This window comes from Ammospiza caudacuta, chromosome 4, assembly GCF_027887145.1.
Source record: "Ammospiza caudacuta isolate bAmmCau1 chromosome 4, bAmmCau1.pri, whole genome shotgun sequence".
NCBI classification, from domain to species: Eukaryota; Metazoa; Chordata; class Aves; order Passeriformes; family Passerellidae; genus Ammospiza; species Ammospiza caudacuta.
The window spans coordinates 35,679,897-35,702,571 of record NC_080596.1 but is presented as its reverse complement, the minus strand read 5'-3'; the positions used below and the strand labels follow the sequence as shown (position 1 = coordinate 35,702,571).

At 43.5% G+C, this 22,675-nt stretch overlaps 1 protein-coding gene across 1 annotated transcript in view; it reads left to right on the top strand.

Moving 5' to 3' along the window:
* Positions 1-303: 303 nt before the first annotated feature.
* Positions 304-22,675, top strand: part of ARSJ (arylsulfatase family member J) — a 33,934-nt gene continuing 11,562 nt past the window's right edge. Inside the window, exon 1 of the mRNA XM_058803749.1 lies at positions 304-924. Coding sequence (XP_058659732.1) covers positions 557-924 — 368 coding nt within the window. The 5' untranslated portion in view covers positions 304-556. The remainder of the gene's footprint in view (positions 925-22,675) is intronic.

The window sequence follows — 22,675 nt, the reverse complement described above, 5'->3', positions numbered from 1 at the left end:
GGGAGGAGAGGGAAAGGAAGAAAAGAGTTGCGGACGGGTCGGGCCGGGGCAGGAACCGGGCTTGCGGAGGGGCCGGGCAGGGAGGAGCGGGGCTGCGGGCTCTGCCGGGCCGGGGTGCCCCCGTCCTTCGGCGGGTCCGAGCGCCAGGAGCCACCGGGGGCGGTGGCGAGGGTGGGCGGAGGGAGCGGGGAGGGAGCGGCAGCGCCGGCGGAGGCGGGCGGGGGGCGGCCCGTCCCGGCCCCGTCCCGTCCCGTCCCGGGGCGCCCCGGCTCGCCCCGCCATGGGCAGCGGCCCCGGGACGGGCTGGCAGCGGCGCCCCTGCGCGGGGCCGGGGGCGGGCCGAGGGTGCTGTGACCCCCGGCGGGGCCCTGCCCACCCGCCCGGCTCCGGCATCGGCTCCAGCGGCTGAAGTTGCCGAAGTTGTGGTGGCTGCGATGTCCCTCGCCCGGAGGGAGCCCTGACGGGCGCCGCCCGTCCCGAGGCCGCCTGGCTTTGTTGGGTTTTTGTCGATTTATTTCCTTTTCGTTCCTGTTTTTCTGCCCTCCCGCCGCGGTGGATGGCCCGCGGTGGGCGCCGCTGGCCGCGCGGCCCCAGCCCGGGGAGGATGGTGGCGGCGGTGCTGGCCGGGCTGTCCCTGCTCAGCCTCCTCACCTGCGGCTACCTGGCCTGGGGCAGCCGCCGGGGAGGTGCCGGGGAGGCGCCGGAGAACCTGCTGGGTGAGGAGCCCGCGGCCGGCGCCTCCCGCTCGCAGCCGCACATCATCTTCATCCTGGCCGACGATCAGGGCTTCAGGGACGTGGGGTACCACGGGTCCGAGATCCGGACGCCCACGCTGGACAAGCTGGCTGCCGAAGGGGTCAAGCTGGAGAACTACTACGTCCAGCCCATGTGTACACCATCCAGAAGCCAATTGATCACTGGAAAGTAAGTTTGCTACTGCTTCATCATTCACCTCTCCAGCCTATACGCTGTCCCTGTTGGAAAGAGCAGGGGTGAACCTGGCAGGTTCACGTCTGGGTTATCCTATGGGCAGAAGGTGCCTCTGTGGTTCCCTTAAAACCCTTAAATGGAACGGACTTGTGACAGGTTTGAAACAGCGAGATGAAGCTGTCACCGTGTGAGGCAGGAGGGTTCAGCACTGCGAGCTGCCCTGCAGAGTGCTGGAGCACGTTGGTGCTTACAGCATCACTGACAGACGTGCTGGTTGTCAAGTAACGTTGCTATTGCTGGGAGCGAGCAGCTCCGCTTTGCTCTGTGATTTCCAGGGCACTCAGAGGAGGAGGAAATGCCAGCCTTTCGTTTTCTTTTCCTGTGTTCATTGCAGCTGAGTCACGGGTCTCACTGGCATTGTCTTCTTGTGGTTTTTTCAAAGGGTTATCCTGCGTTTCTGAGCTGGTGTCCCAGTGAGTCACATGTGGACGGGCACGGGGAGTTCAGGCTCTCTCAGCACCCTCTTAGCTGGAGCATGGCTCTTGTCACATTGCAGACAATTACAAACTTTACTCCTAAGCCACTAAAATAGGTACCTCTCCTAACTGGTGAGAGCTCTGGGTGGGTATCATGTGCTTTGCCTTAAAGTTGTGTTATACTGTGGTCTGCTAACAAAATAATTACCCAGCCTCAAGGCCTTCTTACATCAGAAGGTTAATGAGGATTAAGGACGGGAACTGTAGGAACAATTTCTAAATCTCCAAGTGTGGACGCATTTACTGTGGAACAAAACTTCCTTGTCTCTGTTTAGCTTAACTCCCTTTGACAGGAACAGGGAACTCCTAAAGAGCAAAACAAAACGAGAGGAAAAAAGTTTAATTTCTCCTTTCCCGAAGTATAAACAGGAACAAGACCATGTTAATACTGCTGGTAAAAGAAACACATGTTAAATAAAACAAGCAACTGGCCTGGTGTGTCGCATCTCCATATGGTAGAGCTGGAGATAATTCCCAGTCTCGGTCTATTTCCCAGCCTTGCTGGACCAGGGAGATTTGCATGGAGAGCTGACACATTATCTAGAGCAAGAATTCCACACAGGTCTTTGTTTGGGTTTTATTTTTACTTCTTTGTGCAGACTGTGTCTCAGAAGTTCTTTGGAGGCGCCTCCTCACTCATTCACAAGAACAGAGTTGCCCTGAGGCCGCTGAAGCAGCAGCTCTCAAGGGAAACGGGTGCCAGGGCAGCGATCAGTGCACCTCGGTTCTCTTTAGAGGCACGCAGCACTTGGAGACCAGGAGCTCTGCCAGCAGCACGTAGGCAGCCAGCTTTCTGAGCTTTCTGAGCTTTCTGAGCACGGCGGCTTGGGAAGCAGTGCTTCACAAAGGCAGCGTCATGCCTTACAGCAATGACTCATGCAGCAGCTGCGGGAATGGGATGACCGGGTTCCAGTGGAACCAGGGTGCTGCTCTGGCTCTTGGAGGCTGCAGAGATTGTCTAAACGTGAGAAAAGTACAAGTTCAGGATAACTGTTACTCAGTTTAACTATTTTGATCCTTCTTTAAATACAGTAAAAGGTAGGCATGTTCTGAGGAGCCCTGCTCTTTCATTGGCTTGCCAGGCAGAAATGGTTCTGCAAATCTGCCTGTTTTGGTTTTGGAAACGTTTACAGGAAAAAAGAAATTTGCTTATACTTTGTCTTTATTTTCTTAGTCTGCTGGTCTGAAGCCCTTATAGTATTTTTTTTTTTTATCTTGACCTTGTTTTGATCTTGGTTCTGTTAGGGAAAAAGGAGCTGTAGAGAGAGAACTGTTTCTCATGAGTGAGGAATCAGGGAGGGATTGGTGAGGGGTTGATAGGCTGGGTAGAGTACTCACAAGGCAGGTTCAGAGAATACTGTTTCCAATCTTGCTGAAGGTAAATGCTTTGATGACTGCTTTTAATGCCTTCTTAGAAAAGGTGTCTTAATTAAAATGCCAGGATTTGGGCACTCCTAATCCAGGACAGGTGCTGGTATTTCCTGAGTTGTTAAATGTGCTAGTTCCAGGCTAAAGACCTGCTCATCTTCTGGAGGATCACTTGGATGCTCCATGCCTCCCAATACACATCCAGTGCTTAACATAGTACCAAAGAATAGTTTAGGTCTGAAGGGACCTTTAAAAGTCCAGGCCCCGGCCATGGACATGGACATCTTGAACTAGAGCATGTTCCAAACATAACCTGTTGGATCAGTCAAATCCAGAGGGACTTGTGTAAATCAGAGTCATGACTGATTCAGGTTGCCAAGTGGAAGTTAAATTGTGGAGAAGACTTTGAACAGCCCAAGTTCTTCACAGGTCTCCAGGCAGCCCCTCCATGGCCTGTGTTAGTAAAGAGACCCTTCTTTTGGTGGCTGTCCTGTGTGTGAGCTAGTACAGGGCAGGAGGCTGGAGATGACCTGTTAGAAGGAAGAGGCAGAATTATTTTTTCCCCCTGTGCTGTACCACAGAGTGGCAGCTGGTGAGTTTGTCATCCTGACCACTTCTGAGTCCTGTCTGCTCTCTCACACCCTGTGTGTGAGCCTTTGGCCGCTTTCATTCCTTGCTTTCCCACAGTATTGTCACTTTCCCCATTCACTCCATCCAAAACTATTGCTTTTAGGCCATTAGTGGGGCTGGCTTCCACAGCTTATTATTTTGGGCTGTACTTCTGGGTGTGTGTGGGGGGTTGCAGCTGAGCTGAGCCTCAGGAATGAAGAAGGGTGTGAGCGGTGGGCTGAGGGCCAGTGTGATGTGCAGGGGCTGTGAGGGGACGGGAGGGAGTGGCTCTGCACAGCAGCTGCACAGCTGGGGTGGCAGCAGGGACCTGGGTGACAGGGTGTGCTCTGCCCTGGGCAGCTCTGGGACCCTGCCCCGCCTCTCCCACCTCCTACAGCTGGACTAAACCTGTGGTTGTTGACCGGCTTGGCTGTGAGTGACATAAATTGTCTCCAGATGAGTTGTTTTGTGTGGTACGGTATTTTTTGTGGTTGTTTCCTTCTTGAAAGTATCGGGCATGCCTCAAAACCTAAATAATTTGAGCAGAATGGGGTACCTGGCTGAAAGCCTATAAGCTTAGAGAAACATGTCTTGGGGTAGCTGTCCCAGTTCTGTGCAGCAGGCATTATGCAATGCAGGGGTATTTGCTGGAACAGTATCTAACTTAGCAAAGGAATCTGACAATTAATACTGACTGATAAGGAGGAATCTAGACATAATATGCTGTGAATGCTTTTGGCATTATTTAGATACCTGCTTCCTCCTCTAGGCTCCTGGTTTTCTGCTGACCATCAGACTAGTAGCCTGGGGAACGTGGTGTGCACTGGAATCCATCTGGGCCACAGGAAGGTTCCTCATCTGTTCAGGAATAGGGATCTCTCTTTGTAGAATCTGATGCACAGCTGGGGTTACAGATCAGTGAGAATCTGAAATCCTTTTCTGAGTCATGGAAGCCCTGCACTAATCTCCGGAATGAGCTTTGCACTGTGGATGGAATGCAGAGAGGGAAGATGTTGGGATATGCTGAAAGTCTGGGGAAATAAATCTTTTTTTTCCCTGGGATAAAATGGAATATTGAGAATTTGCTCATCCGAAGCAGACAGAAATAGACTCTGTAATCAGTAAGCATAATCTGAGTGTTATTGTAATACAAGTAATTATATCTCTTATCTAATTCAGAAATGTCACACATTTATAAACATATATATATATATATAGCTATGTGTGTTAGGCATATGGCTCTAGGCATCCCTGTGTAGTGATACCTAGTTCAGCATAAAAAATGACAATCTTTGAGCAAACTAAGACTTATTTTGGCAAACAGGAGTGGGCTCAGTACTTTGAGTTGCAGGCAGCATAGCTGATTCAAGGCAAGCAGAAGTCCTTTACTCTGAGGGTGTGAGGTGTTGGTCATCCTCCTCTCTCCCTGCTCCTGGGTGTATCCTGACCCAGACTGCAGTTCCAGCAGGGTGCTGCTCTGGGAAGGAGCCAGTACAGCAGTGTGGGACTGGGAATTACCTGCTGTGCTCTGAGTGCAGTGAAGGGTCCTGGGAAGCATATCTAACACTCCATTAGAAACAAAACATCAGGGCTGCAGAATATCAGCCTGAAGTAGCAAGAGGTGACCTGATACTTCATCTGCTCTGGGGTAAAGGGACTTGGCAGTCAGTGCTCCTGAGCTTCATTCTGATCAGTGTTTCCATTAAGAACTGAGATGATGAAATAAAACGTTCTGATTAAATGGGCTGGTGAGAGAGGAGGGACTATAGTGATACTGAAAATCATCTTGACAAATTAGAGACATAGTCTGAAATAAAACAAAATTAAAGCCAGCAGTGATAAATAGAAGATACTCTGCTGAATTTCTGAAGCAGGAAGAAATGTAATGTGCTGAGAATGGTGATCAATTCCTTAGACAGTATTCCTTTAGAAAAGTAGCTGGAATTACAGTGCATCATGCACTGGGTGTGAGGTCAGCAATGTCATGCTGTTACAAAAAAGGTGAACATCACATGAGTTTGTGAGAATGTGGGGCCTGGTAGGTCTGTGAGGAGCCCTTCTCCATGGCTGGAGCACTTTTGCCCAAACTTGGGCATCATTCCCCAAGAGCAACATCTGTATCTTAGGAGAGTGTCCAGAGAAGGGTGATCTGATATCTCAGGGAGATAACTTGGGGGAAGGATCAGAGGAGATAGAGCTGTTTAGTCTGAAGGAGAGAAAAATGGCAAGGGACGTGGTAGGCCTCTGGTGTTTTAAGAGCTGTGTACAGAAGGGACATCGTGTGTGTTCAGTGTCATGCTGGGTGGTACAAGAAATGAGGGGCTTTCTGGAGCAGGAAAACTTCAGGTCAGATCAGAGGGAGAACCTGCAATGCAGAGATTGTGAAACCCTGGAATAGCTGGCTTTGAGAAATTGCTGGGTTTCTCCAGCGGCAGTCATTAGGAAGGATATGTCAGGAATGACATAACATAGCTGAGTCTGTCTTGGGGAAAAGGGTTGAGTTGGATGGGGTCTCTTCCAGCTTGGATTCATCTGTGCCTCATTTGAAGTACGGATTAATACACAAGGCCTTCTGAGGCATGGTGTGAATAAAACACTACTAAATGCCAGAAACTATTTCAGCGTTCACTCTGAGAGAAAATGCTGTGTGAAAGTTGAATTTCAGTTTTCTCCTAGAAATTCCTGTTTTCTTCATCCTAGTTTTCTCTGGAAATTTTCAAGATTTTTCCCCCTAGGCCTCATAACTCTTGGAGTATGTCATTGTTTATTTCTGCTGACTTCTTTCAGGACCGTTTGTGGGATGGCTGCCAAAGATGTTGAGGTATCTTTTTCCATGTTCTTATGTCTTTCACTTAGCATGACATTGTCCATACATGCATATATATGAAGCACGTACAGAGAACAAGTCAATAATTAAATGCAAGGACTTATTTTTCTTTCTTTTCTTCTTCCTCTGTTTGCTCTCCTCTATTCTATGGAAAATTAGATCCAGGTATTGAGCTGCTCTGGGATATTAAGCTACAAGAGGTCTGTCCATATCATTGTAATTATTAATTGACTGCACAAAGGAGCATATGGAGAACAGGGCAGGAAGGGAAACTACATGCAGGCAATCAAGATAAAAAGTGGCACATGCAGGAAGTAGCAAAGTGCAGGACAGGTTGTGATAACTTTTTCTTGCATCACTTTCTGGCAGCCTCTAAGAATATTGTGTGATAGGCAAAGTCTGTTGCATGGAACAAACAGCATTGCCTGACATTTGTAACTATGTAGTGGAAATTGATTTTTGTTTTTCATTTTCCAAGTTATGTACTTTTCCAAAGTATAGTAGGCTAAAGAAACAGAGTTGGAAATAAATTTAGAAAATCTGTAATTGTAAATTATCAGTACTCCAAAGAGCTTGTTATAGGCTTTTATCCTGCAGTTTGGTTTGTTGGGTGTCCCAACTGTAAAAGAGAAGTTAAATCCCATGGAAAAGTTAAGCTTAAAGTAATTAAGGAATTTAGCCCTTTTAGCATTGTTGCTGATACATGCTTTGGCATTGGTGACACACAGCACTGTGACAAGAAGCTGGATGAGCGGGGGCCATGGAGTGCAGTTCTCCCTTTTACTGTTACTCTTCCTTCATGAGACCCTTCAAGTGAATCAAGATGGGAACCTGAGATGGCTGTCTGAAAATAAAACTGGAAATTAAAATATGAGGTCGGCTTTTCCGTCAAAGGATTTAGACCAAATGAAATGGGACAAATTAAATTAATGTTTTCATTAAGACACTTTACATTTCATAGAAAGATTTTCCAGATTAGTGAGCTGAAGGTCAGAAGAAGGGAAGAATCTGTCCACATTCATTCTGTCTCTGTGGCACTTTTGTGGGTGATAATACCACACCCAGGGCTTGGTCTTGACAATTGTGTGTATCTTAGTTCAGGGTTTGAATTTTTGTTGCACTTTGGGTTTAAAGTCAATCTTTGATATTTCCTTTTCCCCCCATATTTTTTGCTTGGCTTTGTATTGATTTGCAGTCAGATTTTCTGTGCTGAGTTGAGTTTGCTCCATTCTGGAATGTCTGTTCCAGAATGAAGGAGGTAATTCACCAGCCATTTTTCAATTAATATAAATAGCACAAGGCAAAGAAGATTGGGCCTGTGTGAGTGATCTTGTGTAGGATGTGTTAGCTTTCTCTGTATCAGTAAGCATTTCATCAAAGCTACCCAATTTATTGGTTTTCTCACTTCAAAACCAGAAGACCTGGCTGCTTACCTCAGCTTCTCTCTGTACATGTTAATTGAGAGGCTGGAACGCAATAGCAAGAGTTCAGAGAAAACCCAAGACAATCCTAATGGGTAACAAATGCAAAGGATTAATACAAAAGGTGTTTTAAACATTGACTGAAATAGCTCTGTGGCCTGTGATGAGATTGCAGAATTTTAAAAGGGGAACTTTATTGGTTTATAATAAGAAAGCAGTTCAGTATGTTTCATCATCCTAGTTCAACTGCAGTTGTAATACATTAATTGGTGGTGTCAGCTATCACCTGCTTATTAATTCAGGCTGTTAGCAGCACATTATCAAGCTCGAGGTTGGAGGGACAGAATGTTGCTGGAGTTGGAAAACAAATCTGAGATAATTAGGCACATTTTAATCTGCTTCATACACAAAATTATCTTCTCAAATGCATCTCTGCAGATATTAGATAACAAGCATTGAAGTAGACATTATTAATATCATAAGTATGTTATGGCCCCAGAGCCTTTATTTTCAACCTTGGGGCAGAAATCTCACATCTGGAAACCCAACCAAGTCCTTATTTTTCTTACACTTAAACACATGGTTAGTGAGGATGTTTATGCCACAGCAGCTTTCTCACTGTCATGGCACTCTAATTGTAAGTGCAGAATTCAAACTAAATTACTTTGGCTTTTAATTTTTTTTCCTTTTTTAATTGAAATATTAATTCAGCTTTTTGGGATAGATTTTAATTCCAGTGCATCCTCTTATCAGATTATTAGCTGTTTTCTAGCCAAATCTCTTGCATCCATTTTCTGATTCAGTCTACTTTTATCTCCATTTATGAGTTTTAAAGCATTCCTTCCCTGAAAGAGAATTTTCTCCCATTATGAGATAACATTATGTAATTTTTCTTAGCATTTATAGAACACAAGTGGGTACCAAGGTACTGCTTTAGAGGCGATCTCTGTGATAATAAGCTCTCATGAGAAATGAGTTCCCTTCTGTGTTGAAGAGGCAGAAAATTACAAATTTGAAGAAACACTATAATTTGAGGAAAATGGGAAGCTGAAGGGAAAGGAGAAAATTAGTTTCAGGATAGGGGGAAGCAGTGTAGTATCTTTAGGCTAAATATACTCTAATAGACCCACTGTTGCCTCACAAATTGTACCTCTCTGAATGTAATAAACTTTGTCAAAACACCATTTACCATCACATTTTATATACTCCGATCTAGTTGCCATGGATCAGAGTTGATGAAGTCCCAGAAAACTGGGTTTGAGGGGGCCTCTGGAGGTTGCTGAATTAGGTCTCCTGCCAAATTACATCACACAGCAGGGACACACTGACTTTATAAACTCTTCTTTATTGTTTGTTTCCTCCTGGACATAAAAAAATATTGCCAAGTATTCAAGAAATTGCAATCTTGACTGTTAGGGAGTTTCCTAACTTTACCGTGCTGTTAATTTTAGTAAAGAGAAGTGTTTTGTGAACTTTTTTATATTTATTTTTTTCTCTTTTAAAGGGCCAATTGATGTAATTAGAGACTTTGTTAATGACCACAGCATAATGGCAGCTCCTTCCTTAATTTTTCCATGGTCCCATTTTCAAGAGCCTTCAGAGGAAGCTATTTCAGCCTGTTTGCTGATTTTTTTTTAAGAGCAGATTTTTTTAGTATTGTACATACTTGCCTACCATCATTCCACATTAGTTCTGATTTGTGGTCTGTTTAATTCTTAAGTCCTGAATTATTTTATGGTTCTGACTTGTCAAAATAAAATTGGTGGAGGGGAGGAAGGAACAACTTACTTCTGTGTTGTTTCTCCCCCTGTACAAGTACTCTAGGCAAAAAATAAAGTATTTGCTGCTTGGTTTATGGCCCTCTCCATTCTCGCCAGCTTCTGTTTTCATGTTTCCTGCTAGATGAGACCTGGAAGTGCACTGGGGTTTGATAGCCTGAATTTCAGCTGTTGCCTCCTACAATGCCTTGTCTTTACCAGTAAACTGATTTAATGGGGTTTTTAATATATGTATATATAGAAATGCAGCTTTTCCTGGCAAACCCCTAAAGTGCTTTTGAATCTGAAAAACAGTAACATCAGGATGATTCTTACTGTTCAACGTGCACCCTCCATATATCTGAGTCATACCTGCTCACTTTGGTAACAAAAACATTTATTTTGTTACCATTAACCATGGTGAGTCATGGTAATGTTGGCTACTTTGCTTTTCTTTATAAACAAGATGCAGCCTGAGATATCTTAAAAGAAAAAAAGAGTGGAGCATTTCTGTATTAAATGATTTCATGTCATAGTTGGGTTTTGGGGGTACTTGGGGGACATTTCTGCTCCTTAATAAATTACTGATTTGCCTAATAAATGCATTTGGGGTCAGAAGCAGAAGGAACAACTCAAGCAGTGAGTCAGACAACCAAGATTTTACTTCCTGCCCTTGTGATTGTTCACCCAGGCTCGTGTGTTTGGAAACCCTTCCCATGGGTGAGGATGCCCATCATCCAAGGGGAAAGTGGGGAGCAATCCCTTTGCTCCCCAGTCAGCCTGGAGAAAGCTGTTGCCTGGTTTGTGTTTCTCTGGTAATGGAAGTGTGTGTTTTACAAAATGGGACTATTTATTAGCTTGACCTGGCTGCAGTTCCTTCTGCATCCTCCCATCCTTGTAAGGGAAAACCACAGGAAATTATTGTATCTGCAGTAAAACTAGTGCTCTGTGCCACCCTCCCCTCCTGTCCTTCAGGATGCCTCCCTGACCTTTTTGCACACTATCCCCAGTAAACACTCAGCCTTTCAGCTCTTTCCAGAATTAGTTTGAAACATTTGCAGCCTCCCAAACCACTTCCAGGCTTTCCTGGACAGCAGCCCACCAGGATGTCCTTTCAGAGTCTTCTCTCTGCTTCCAAGGCCAATCAGTTTGGCAGCCAGATTTAAATCCATTCTCTTCATTTTCCCCATTATCATGTCTCTGGTACCAAGCAGAGGAAGAGCCAAACAAGTCTTCTCCACAAGAATGAGTTGTCTCACCCTGTCCTTTAGTTCTCTAATTCTTCAGGTATTTTTTGGATGAAAAGCAGATTGATGTGTCTTTTAGATACCATCAGAATTTATGTTCCTGTTAATCAGTTACTGGCAGGTGTCAAGATTTGTATGCATAAAGAAATAATATTTATACTTTCCTTAGCAGTATTTTAAGGCTGGATTAGTTATAGCTGATCGCAGTTGTAAATACACTCCAAGGAGTAAAAAAGGTAATATTCCTTGCACGGTTCTGAAATTATTTTGAAACAGTTAAAAAGCCTGTTGTCAAAGGAGATTTGCTAATAAATGCTTGGGCTCACTGGATGGTGCTCTCTGGGTGGTTCCCCTTATGGCACCTGACCTGACTGCCTTGCTGCTGGACAGTTCAGAAGGGAGGGAACAGACTGGCATTTGTTGCTTTGCATCCACAGAAAATTCAAAAAAACAGTTTTAAGAAATCCTAAAAAATTACTATGTATCTCCTTCAAGAAATCATTAAAAATGCTCTTTAAATATGTGGGAATAACTTTTTCCTAAAAAACTTTCAACAGAGATTTCCACACTTTCCCTAGGCAGTCTCAGCTGTAATTTGGGTTATATAACTTTGAAACTGTCTAACTTCCATCTTTCCTCCTGCAGTTTAAGCCTCTGATCTCTTGGCAGTTTTCAGGTGAAGAACTTCCTTTGCTGCAAAAGGTGATAAATCTGTACATCTGAGTCTATTATCACATCTCTGCTTTTCCCTTCTCCAGCCTGAGTAAATTCAGTTCTTTCCATCTTTCCACACAGACCTTGGTTTATATACCTTTGATAGCTCTTAGTGTACTCCTCTGGACTTTTTATATCTGGGCCTATTTTTTATTGCAAAGTGTCATCAGGAACAGGACACAATGTTCCAGTAAAAGTTTGACCAGTCCAGCCTTGCTATCTTGTTCTCAATCCCAAAGTTACTGAAATATTTTCACAGTTGAGTAATTGGAAGGCAGCACAACAACTCCTTTACTGGCATGACTTTACCTCAGCAGAAAATCTGGGCAAAGCGTCTGTTTATCAGAGAGTGTTTGAGGCTTTTCCGCTGCTGATGGGTAGGGAATGTCACAGGAACAACAGATCTTGTACTATTTTTACCAGTTCAGCTGTGATCTGCCAGTTAAACCAGGCTGATCATCCTTATGGGCTCGTTCCTTTGACAGCTCCCACATTCTGTGCAGCACAGGGCGAGGTGCACTCAAACCACCCCATCCCATGACAGGATAATGGCCAGGTGGGAGCTCTGGCCCCTTTCTCAATGCTTGGATGCAAAGCAAATGCATTTTCTTTTCCTCTTAGAGACCTGGAGAACCTGTGTTTTATTGCCTCACTTAAAGCAGGGTGTCATGCTTTCCCTAACCCCTCGTGTAGGTCCTGATAAGATAAGGCTTTTTTCCACAGCACCAAGTCATTGCTGACTCACCCTCAGGCTGGGCTAGCAGCAAGCCCCAGATCTTCTTTTCTGCAAGACACTTCAGTTACTGTCATTGATTATTTGACCCCAAAAGCACTGCTTTGTGGTTATTGTAAATGAATTGCCTCCTGTTCAGTTCAGGTTATTCCTCTAATTCAATTTCCTTTTGAATTTCAGTTCTTCAACAGGCAGTGCAGCAGTTTGATGAGTGCAAATTTACAGTCTGAACAGGTTGTGAAATTTAATCTGTATAAATTTCACCTTAAACATATATTCATAACCCCTATGAAAATAATCACTCAAAATGTAATTAACCCAATTGCTTTTTCTAATTCCTCACAGATGTACTTTAGGAATGAAAAAGCCTGCAACTTAAATATATTTATTCCAAATTTTACATTGTACAACTTGAATTTGCCAAATCAGTTTTCAGGGTTAGTTAAAGAAATCATGTAGGCATATCATAAAATGGTTTGGGTTGAAAGGGACCTTAAAGCTCATCTTGGTCCACCCCCTGCCATGAGCAGGGACACTTTCCACTATCCCAGGGTGCTCCAAGCCCTGTCCAGCCTGGCCTTGGACACTTCCAGGCATGGGGCAGCCACAGCTGCTCTGGGTAACCTGTGCCAGGCTCACCCCCTCACCTCCTCACAGCAAAATGTTTTTTTCAGGATGTCTTTTTCAACCTTGAGCTTTTGGAGTCTTGAGTGTTTGTGTTTTGAGTTTGTTTTGTTTTTGAAGTGTTTCTGCTCTCCCTTCTCTGTGTTTCTGGTTCATCAAGCAAAATAATGATCTCAAGTTTTGGCATTCCAGTGTCCAATGACCTGTGCCACTGTCCATGCATCCTGCTCTGCTGGAGTGTCAGTGGATGTCACCTGCAGGTATTACAGAAAGATAAGAAAAGGCTGATTGTTCCATCTTCATTTGCTTGGGTATTTCTCTGAAGAAATGAGGCAGGCAGTTTCCCAAGGAGCAGACAGAGCTGCCTCTGTAGCTGTGGTGGTGTGCTGAGGCCAGCAGGACAAGGCTGGAATGAGCTGGGAATCCAGGCTGTCCTCGTCTGAATCTTGGTTGTGACAGTGTGCAAGGAAGGATTTGTCTTTCACAAGTTGTAGCAGATGAAGTTGCTGGATTGTGTTTCATCACAAAAAATGGTCTGTGTTGCAGATCAAGGTGCTGGTAAGTCATATGCAGGGCCAGAATAGGCAGCTACAGCTCTGGTACTCAAAAATATAAATACATTTGTGATCTTTAAAAATCTAACTTCTCTGCTGAGCAAAGACCAATTTCATGATGTAATGAACGTTGACATATAAAGACATTTTCTTAAAAGACCATTTGAAGCTTTTGGCTCTTGTGGGGTAGATATATGATGTTTAACAGCAAGGACATTTCCTACAAAATTACTGCTGGGCCTTCATTACATTTTAAAAATTGGAGATGACCAATTAGGCACGCTCCAGGTGTTTGCTCTGCTATAGCTAATACAGGTTTTTATTAGAATTATGACCTTTATTTGCTTTTGAATCATGTCCAGCAAAATGGAATAGTCACTCATTATCAGTGAATTGGATTTTGGTTTTGGGAATAAACCATGCGTGCTCTTATTAGTGCCATGAGAGTTTCTTCCTTGCCAAAAATCCATGGATTTGATGAAGAAGGGAGGAAAAGTAATTCCTTGCCAGAGTAAAACATAAAATATATATCTATATCTATATCTATCTATGTCATATATATGTGTGCGTGTGTATATATATATATATATATGCATAAATTGCCAGTTTCTTTTTATAAAATGGCATTACTGGAGGGGGCAAGGTCTGTTGCTCAGCTGTTCTTGTATGGAAGGTAAATGTGCTGTCTCACTTGAACTCAGTCTTCTGGCAACCAACGTCCATGGCCAGGGTATTTGGCTTTGCAAAAACACAGCAAAAGCGTACAAAGAAAACCCCCACCCTTGTCTAGCCTAATTCCCTTGGCTTGCACAAGGGAAATTTTGAATTTAGCAAATGGAACAAGTGTGCTCCCAGCCTGATCTATTTGGGAGCAGTTGATAAATGGTGTCAAAACAGTCCTGTGTACTTGGAATTAAATCCTGCACATTTCTGAAGAAACACTTGCAAATATTGTTGCTCTGCAGAAGTGTCTGAAACAGTTGGTGCTGGTGCAACACTGGCCACACAGGAATGGAATTAAAGTATTTCTTCTCTGCCTTCTGCTCGAGGCTTATCAGCTGCTGATGCCATAGAGAAACTTGGTCTATAGTACTCTGATCCAAACTGAGAATGTTCTTCTGCATTAACATTTTTTTAAAGAAATCTTTCAGCAACTTGGGCTTTCACAGCAATACATTAATTGCAGTCAGTCTGTCTCCCCACAAAACTCAGCATAAATCAAGACTTATTTCAGTATTCTTTCGGTTCAGAAAATGCAATTTAATTTTTTTTTTAATTTTTATTTTTTAATTTTTTTTTTGCTAAAGACAGCCAGTGAGCGTCCTTCATCTCCCAGGCTGTGCTGGGTGAATGTATGTGACCTGTGTGGGAAGGTGTGTTCCCTGTTTTCCTCTGCCTTTCTATCCTGTCAAGCCAGTGATGCTCCATTAGCAGCAGGAATTTAACATGCTCAGTGGCCCTGCCCTGGTGGCCCTGCCATACCAGGGACATTGGAGCCTAAACCATTCTGTCATTCCATTATTCCAATTCTATGATTTTCCATTAATTTTTACATTGATACATTTTCAGTTTGTTATGTAAATACACCTAAATTTAGGAGGCAGTGAAGCTTGTATTCACAAGATTTTATTTAATACACACAGTTTTGCCATAATTAGACCAGAAATAATTCATTAAACACAAAATGTCATTCCCTTGAAGCTATAATTTGATATACCTCCTAGAAATAAAAGTGTGAATTTTCTTAAATAACTTGTTTAGTTGAATAACTCTAAATAAATCCAGACAGTCCCCTTAGGTAAGGAGTAGGTGCTTCAAGACAGGAAGTACATGCAAAACAGAAATGCACCCACAGCAACACACGAAATTCAAAATGCAGCTGAACTGTGTGTTCTTCCCTTTTCCTGCCCCCTGTTGGGATTGTGTCTGTGTGTACAACTGGAGATTGGCATGCCAGGAACATGACAGGGAGAGAACAGATTGCTTCCCTTCACTGACAGGGAGGATTTCACCTATTTATGGGACTTGGGTGTTGGTACAGAAAAAGCCAAGCGTGCCCAGGCTGCTGATAGCACTTGTGCTGAATTCACACCTCATCAATCCATTATCTAAGGAAATGAGGGAACAGAGGAACCATGGCTTAATTGGGGTGGGTGGATGATAATGCCAGGCAAGCAAGAGGCCAACCTGCGCCTTAGCCAATGGCAAAACTTTTTGTGGGAAGGACAATGTGCTTCTCTAACCTGTGATTGTCACTGGACCATGGACAGAGTCCCTGAGCCATGGACACGGCCACTTCTTGGCTCTTAAAGCCCTTCTTGCTCCTTCAGCTGCTTGCTTGCTTTAGGATGGAAATGGGCAGGCACAGTGTTTAATTTTTGTCACTTCTCAGCAAGAAAAGAAACTACCTGCAGGTAGAGCAAGGCCATCAAATGCCTTTGGAAAAGCAGCTGAAGCCATCGTCATTATTGGGAAGAATTTTGACGTGGGAGTTATTAAGGCAGGAGAAATGGAATTTTTTAAACACATTCCTGAGGGAGTGAGTGGGAGAAATCATTCTATCTCCTGAGAATATGAAATAATGTGTGTGCATTTTGGGGGTTTATTAGAAGGCAATGGGTGCTTTGTGTGATTCCATTTGTTTAACTACTTTATTCAAATCTATCTCTTCCATCTACAGGCTGATCAAGAGCTCCATAGTAGTCAGGCTCTTGAAAATTTTCACCTTTGTCAGACTGTTGTTGTGTTGCATTTTCTTGTCGCAGTAGCACACCTTGGAAATTGCAGATTCAAGAAGAGAATGAGAATTTTCTTCTATTTTTTTCATCCCTAGGGAAGGCAGGAATAAAGAAAAATTGTTGTTTTTGGCTAGAAAAGCAAAAGGAAAACAAATGGATGGGCATCACACACAGCTCTTTATTTTGTTGGCTCCATTATTGTGTTTGTTACCAGCAAAGTATCTGTATGAGCTATATTATTAGCTATAATATAGGTGATAATAGGGCAAGTTTTAAGGACCCTCCAAGCCAAATCATTCTGTGATTGCATGGTCCCAGTAAGGAGCCCCAGTGACCCAGAGAGGCTTTTATTCCAGCACATCAAATCCTTAAATGTGTCTGATGCAAAGGATATTTATAGGCTCAGGAGGAATACTGATGAGAGATTTTTCTCATCAGTAAATGAGAGAAATGAAATAAAAATGAGATTTGTTCCCAAGCAAGTGCTCTACATCATGGTGAACCTAACATCTTAATTTTGAGTCCAACTGGGAAAGGGTTGGAGCAACCATTTCAGATCCTGTGCAGGGAATACAGGTAATCTCAGAAGAAAAGGAGGTATTTCCTTGTCAAACCAAGCCTTCCAGCTTAGATCCTAGAACTGCAATTGGCTGTATTTTCAGGCATGGGGTTTCATCCTTCATCCCATAGGAATGAGAATGAAGACAGATGGGAAGAAGGGAGAGGGAAGGAAAAAAAAAAACAAAGGCACTTCTCTTGAACTGGAACATTTTAGAGGATTCTAGAAAATGTAGTCAATGCAGAGCTATACCAGTGTTGGACTGGTATAGCTCCATGGGCCATGTTAAATGCCTTACATTAGATATTTATTCTTCCACAATATGAGGAAGTCTTGTGCACTTTGTGAAGCACCAGATGTTGGTCTGGGATTGCCTTGGAACAGCATGGGTATTGCTGGCACCTACAGATAATTCCAGAGATGCAGTAAGATCCATAGACATACCTAACCATTATTTTGCTGGTGAAAATCAGGATTTACATTATTCCACACCAAAAGTGGAGCTGTTCTTCCCTTTCTCCTTTTCTTACATTTTGTTTGGGGGTGGCTAACTAAAAGCATATAAAGAATGAATTAAAAGCTGTTGGCACTTTATGCCTTTAATATATCAGAATGCCAGTGTCTCCAGCAACCTTGCTATTAACATCAAGTGGAAATTTATTGTCCTTGGAGCTGACTTGTAGCATTGGCAACAAACAGAATTACTGTTGTGGGGTTTATGTTGGGTTTTATATGACAGCCCAGGATGATGCATTTCTCAAAGCACTTGAGATGCAATTTCAGAGAGGCAAATGAGAATCAGTCAATGGGTCAGAGCAACACAGTTCAAAGGCCCATAGTTCATGAAATATTTATGTGCTGTTATAAAAATAAAGAGGAAAGGGAGCTTATGTAACATACCAAAAAAAATGAAGAGCCAGCAGAAAACTTCCTCTCCCATCCCATAACTGAACTAAACTTACATATTTCCAGAGAAAGCGTGTCCAGCCATGGCTTTTCCACAGCTATCCCAGCATGTCTGCCATTTCAAATCCAATTATTCAGTTCTTTCCTATTCTGTTGTTCCTACATGGATGCATCATGTCCAAGCTATGCTCACAGTGACCAACTGCAGAAAAGTAGTTTGCCACAAGATTTTTTTGTCTGTTTTTTTTGGTATAATAATGTAATTATTATACCAAGAGAAAGGGGGAAGCAGCAGAGCTACATCAGAAGATATACTGGAGTGTTTAAATTTGAATGACATTTCAAAGAAAATCACCCCAAACCACCACAACCCCCCTAAGCAGGAAAAAATATCTGAACTTCCAGGCAATAGAAATCTGAGAGGAAATTTTGTTGCCTGTTAGCTGACTCATGGTATCCTTGACACTGTTGTTGCCTATTGTAATTCAGATTTTTGGATTTATCTGGATTTTTAGATTAGTGTCTATTTGGTTTTAAAATACTGATTTTATACTGTCTCCATGTATGAAAGTTCTAAAGGAAAATGTAAAAAAATAATGAAAGGCTTAATTTAAACTTTTGGGTAATGTTACTCATTAGAGGAAGCCCTGTTGGAATCACTGAGTTCCACTGTGATTCTAATGTGGTTTTTATGGATTTTTCATCTTTCCCTTCTTTCTTTTACCTTGTTTCTCCATAGTCTCCTTAGCAGGAGATGTGGCTGCAGTTTCCCCAGTGACCATCAGCCCTGCTTCCATCTTGAGGAAGTAGATTATATGAGAAGTTATATAAGAGAAATTATAGGAGTAGATTATGTGGGAGAAACTTCCAAGTCAGAGCCAGAATGCACATTCAGCCCAGCCTTTTGGCTCCCAAGGAATGCAGGCAGAGGTTTTACAGACCTTTTGCTGCTCTCCCATTCTGCTGCTGCTGACTCTTTAGTCACCTCCCTTGCATTTTGGTTTTGAACACACAGACTTAGGCCTGGGTTTGAGAAGCAGATGCACAAATAATAGCAAAGAAGTTGGTCCTGCAGTTTGTCGAGCACTGCTCATGAAAAGCAGGGCATGAAATGGACTGCTGAGGAATTTTACAGTCATGCAGTCAGATTACCAGAATTCAAAATACATCAAGTGCTGGATATTGAACAAGCCAGCTGGGAGAGTTCATGAAGAACCAAGGCAGTGTGGTTAAGCTGCAGGGGCATATTTGTATAACAAGTTGAAAATGTGTTTTATAGCGTGCACCCAGTCCTGTGAGAAACCTGGTGAGGTGATCCTGGACAAGCCCAGTGCTCTGACAATATATACAAAGTTAGCAGGGACTTACTGCTCTGACTTTGTGCAGCTGTACACAGGGCTGTGGTTTGTCTGTTTGGTGGGACAAGTTAGAAATGCTGTACTAATTGCTGTCACTAATGGGACAGCCAAGATAAGAGTGTGAACTGACAGGCTCCCTGCAGTGTTCACAGCTTCCTCTGGCTCCTGTCTCCTGTGTGACCCATTGGAGCTACACCCCACGGATTTGTTTAGGTAATGCAGACAAAGCCGAGCAGCTGTTGTGGTTGCAGCAGTGTTCCTGCCATGTTTGCATCTCCTGAACACAGCCAGGGCTCTGCGGTGGTGTCACCACTCGTCACCTCTGTGCTGTGGTACAGTCTTAGCTGCTACAGACACTGTACACAATGTCAGCAAATTGCTGTGGGGCTGATCTGCTTCTCCTTTAGCCTTCCTGGCTCCTGAAGAGGAAAGAAAGATTTCTTTTTTTCACTCAAGACAGATGCAAAGCATGTCTGATTCTTATCTCTTCTCCTTCCCTCTTTTCCCTTTACAACCCCCACAGTATGCGAATTTCTATTCCCACTTAGAGAAGAATGTTGAAAATAACAAGAACAGATTCTAACTGATGATGCTTTGTTCAGCATGACAACATTTTGTAAATTTTGATGTTATTGCCAGGATTATTAACCACTGAAATACATAATTTCACAACCTGGACAGGATGTAAATGATTTAAAAGCCACAAGTTACTTGCAACTGATTGAGTAACTTTCCACAGAGTTAACTGTGCTTCAGAAGAACGGATGGGTTATGATCTTGCTGTTGTATTTTTTCAACTACATTTCCCACTGGAAACCCTGGGGTGGAGACCAAATATACAGGAGCTGCTTTTCTGTGAGCACACACTGATAAATGCTAAATGTGTTTCCCTTTCTCCTGAACTAGTGTTTCTCAAAGAATCAAAATGTGTTTCCCTTTCTCCTGAGCTAGTGTTTCTCAAAGAATCACTACTTATACCTTTTATTTTCAATTTTTAATGGGTGATCCTCATTTTCCAGGAGTTGTTTGCCCTTAAACCCCTTCTCACAGGGTATGTGATGCTAATATCACTACTTAAATAAATGTTTTCAGACGGGGGAGAAAGCCCCACAGAAGGCAGCATACAGTGCTGATGGTATGTCTGCTTAGGTTCCATTAGTGTATTGAGTTGCTGGATATGATGAATACAAACTTCCAAAACTTTGTGTGTGTCCCCCACTTACTCTTATCCTCACTTACTCTTATTTACACCTCACTTACTCTTATCCAGTTCACTCTGTTGCATGAGTCATTTTTGAGGTATTTTGTCCAGGATCAAAATCACCTACTAGCATCTTTAATAAGGCACAGCTTCATTAATACATTAACATTTTATAGCAAGTGCTTTATGTAAGCTTTGTCTGCTTTTATACATAATTGCTAGACATGTAAGAGACTCTGTTTCTAGATTTTTGTGGGACCAACAGCAATAAGGCACCTATTTTATGCTCCATTTTATTTCCAGGGATGTTGCACCACAGCCCCAGTTGCTGTTAGGCCTTTGGACACTGCCTCAATGCAGCAGCAAAGCAAGATGTGAGCGAGGAGCAGTGTGAATGAGAGTTAGGAGGGATTAGGGAGTGCAGCACTGACATCCAAGAGAGCACTGCTTGTTTTGCTAAGCCGGATTTAGGAGGGAAGTAAAGAAGCATTTTTCCAAATCTCTTCATTATTCATTGCACAGTGGCCTAGAAACAGATGTGCTGTTAACCTCTGTCCCCTGTTAACTCCAGTTTGTTCCTTTCTGTGCTAGGGGAGGCTGAGGGAGGGGGAGAAATGCAGCAGGGTGGTGTGAGGGGGCTTCACAGGGTCTGTGCCATGGCATCTTGCAGCCATCAAGTGTGACAGGGAGAGTTCTCCAATTCCATCACATTCCTACTCCACAGAGAAGCCTTACATTTCTCCTAGCCCTGTCTAGTTTGGGCGGGGAGCAAAGGTAGCAACTCAAATCCATTGGTACAGGAGCAGAGAAATCCCTGTGGAGTACCACTGAGCTTCAGCAGGTACCATTAGTGGCAGGACAAGAGGGAGGGGGCCTCAAGTTGTGCCAGGGAAAGGTTTAGGTTGGATAGCAGGGAAAATATCTTCACCCAAACGACTGTCAAATTCTGGAGCCACCTGAAGCTCAAGTCAGCATCCCTGAGAGATTTAAAAGCCACGTAGGTGTGGCACTTAAGGACATGGTTTGCAGAGGAATTGGCATTGCCAGGTCACTGGTTGGACTCCATCCTAAATGTTTTTTCCAGCCGTGGGTCACGGTGAGCTGGTCGTGTACCTGCTGAAGTTGCTTTGCTCCTTTTGAGTTCCAACATGTGGTGCTTTGAATGCAGACATTTTACTTCTCTTTTTAATGCTGTGCTATGTAGTGTGTGGTGTCTGATGTGGTAGTTAAAAATTGTCACAGAACTGACTGACAGCCCTGCAACACTGCTCCCCACTCTTCTCCCTGTGCTACAACAGCACACCTACACCCACTCAGACACTGGCAGTGAAAGCAGCTCCTTTCCATGTGGGATCTCTCCTGTGAGTAAACAAAGATGTTCCATTTCCCCGTGGTGTCAGTCAGGAACCTGTCGTGTGGGACCCAGGTTAATGCAGTACCTCATTATCTTCATCCATTATTTCTTTGGGAACCACACACAGTGCCTTTGTCTTGATCAAAACTGAATGAGAATATTGTGGTGAGGTCTGGAAAAGGGATTTTCATATTATATTTCTCAGGTGAATCAAATATCAGGAGATAGAAAGAAAATTCAGCAGCCAGCAATATGTGACAGAACTCATACATGACTGCTGGCAATCACTGTAAATAAGCAGGTGCCTGTAAGCACTGTATTTTAACAAATACAGTTTCTAAGTGATTTGGCATCAGGGTGAGGCTCATTTGCATCCTGCCACCTCTTTTATCAGGACTAAAAAGCCCATTTTGAGCTTTAGCTGTGTTGTGCAGCAGGCATGGTTCCATCCCTGCTCAAGGGGCTGAGCAGCATAATAGACTCAGAAACTGATATCAGAGTGTCAGAAGGACAAAAGGACTGGAGGTCAGTGGGGATGCTCAGGCTGAGAACTGTGCAGAAGCCAGAAGAGAGCATTTCTTGGCTGCCAGCCCTCCCTCCCTTTCAGGGCAAGGTAATTCCTGTCACTAATGGTCCAGTGTCACTGCTGTTGCCAGTAAACATCAGCCCAGAAAACCAGCGATGTTGTTGAAAAGTCAAATTAGAGTTTGGGGTTTTTTTCCAGATAAAGCTGTTCTTCATATTATTAAGGCTGTAGCTTTTCTGGGAAGGTGCTCTGGAGTGGCATGGAGCAGTGGTGGGTGGTGTCTGTCCCAGGGTGGTGTCTGAGCAGAGGGCATTGCTGTCTCTTGCTGCCAAGAACAGACCTTACATGAGGGGTCTGGGAGGGCACAGCAGCCCCTGTAAAACTTGAGCTTTGCTTGTTGAAGTGAGTGACACCCTCAGTTCTGAGCAGCACCTTAGCATTTCATATGCAGCAGCATCCAGAGCTCTGGCTGAAATGCATAATTAAACTCCAAAGACTACAGCAGGAATCCTGCTGTCTCAGACTGCTGTGCCATACACTGGGGATGAAGAAGAAGATAATAATTTCCTTTTGATGCCTGTGTACATGTTTTACAATGATGTTATGTGATAGAATGCATTAAGTAGAACAAATAGAATAACAAAATTGAGATGAGACAGGAATAATCATCCAAGAATGTTTCTTAATTAATCGGCATTCCTGGTGAACCTCCA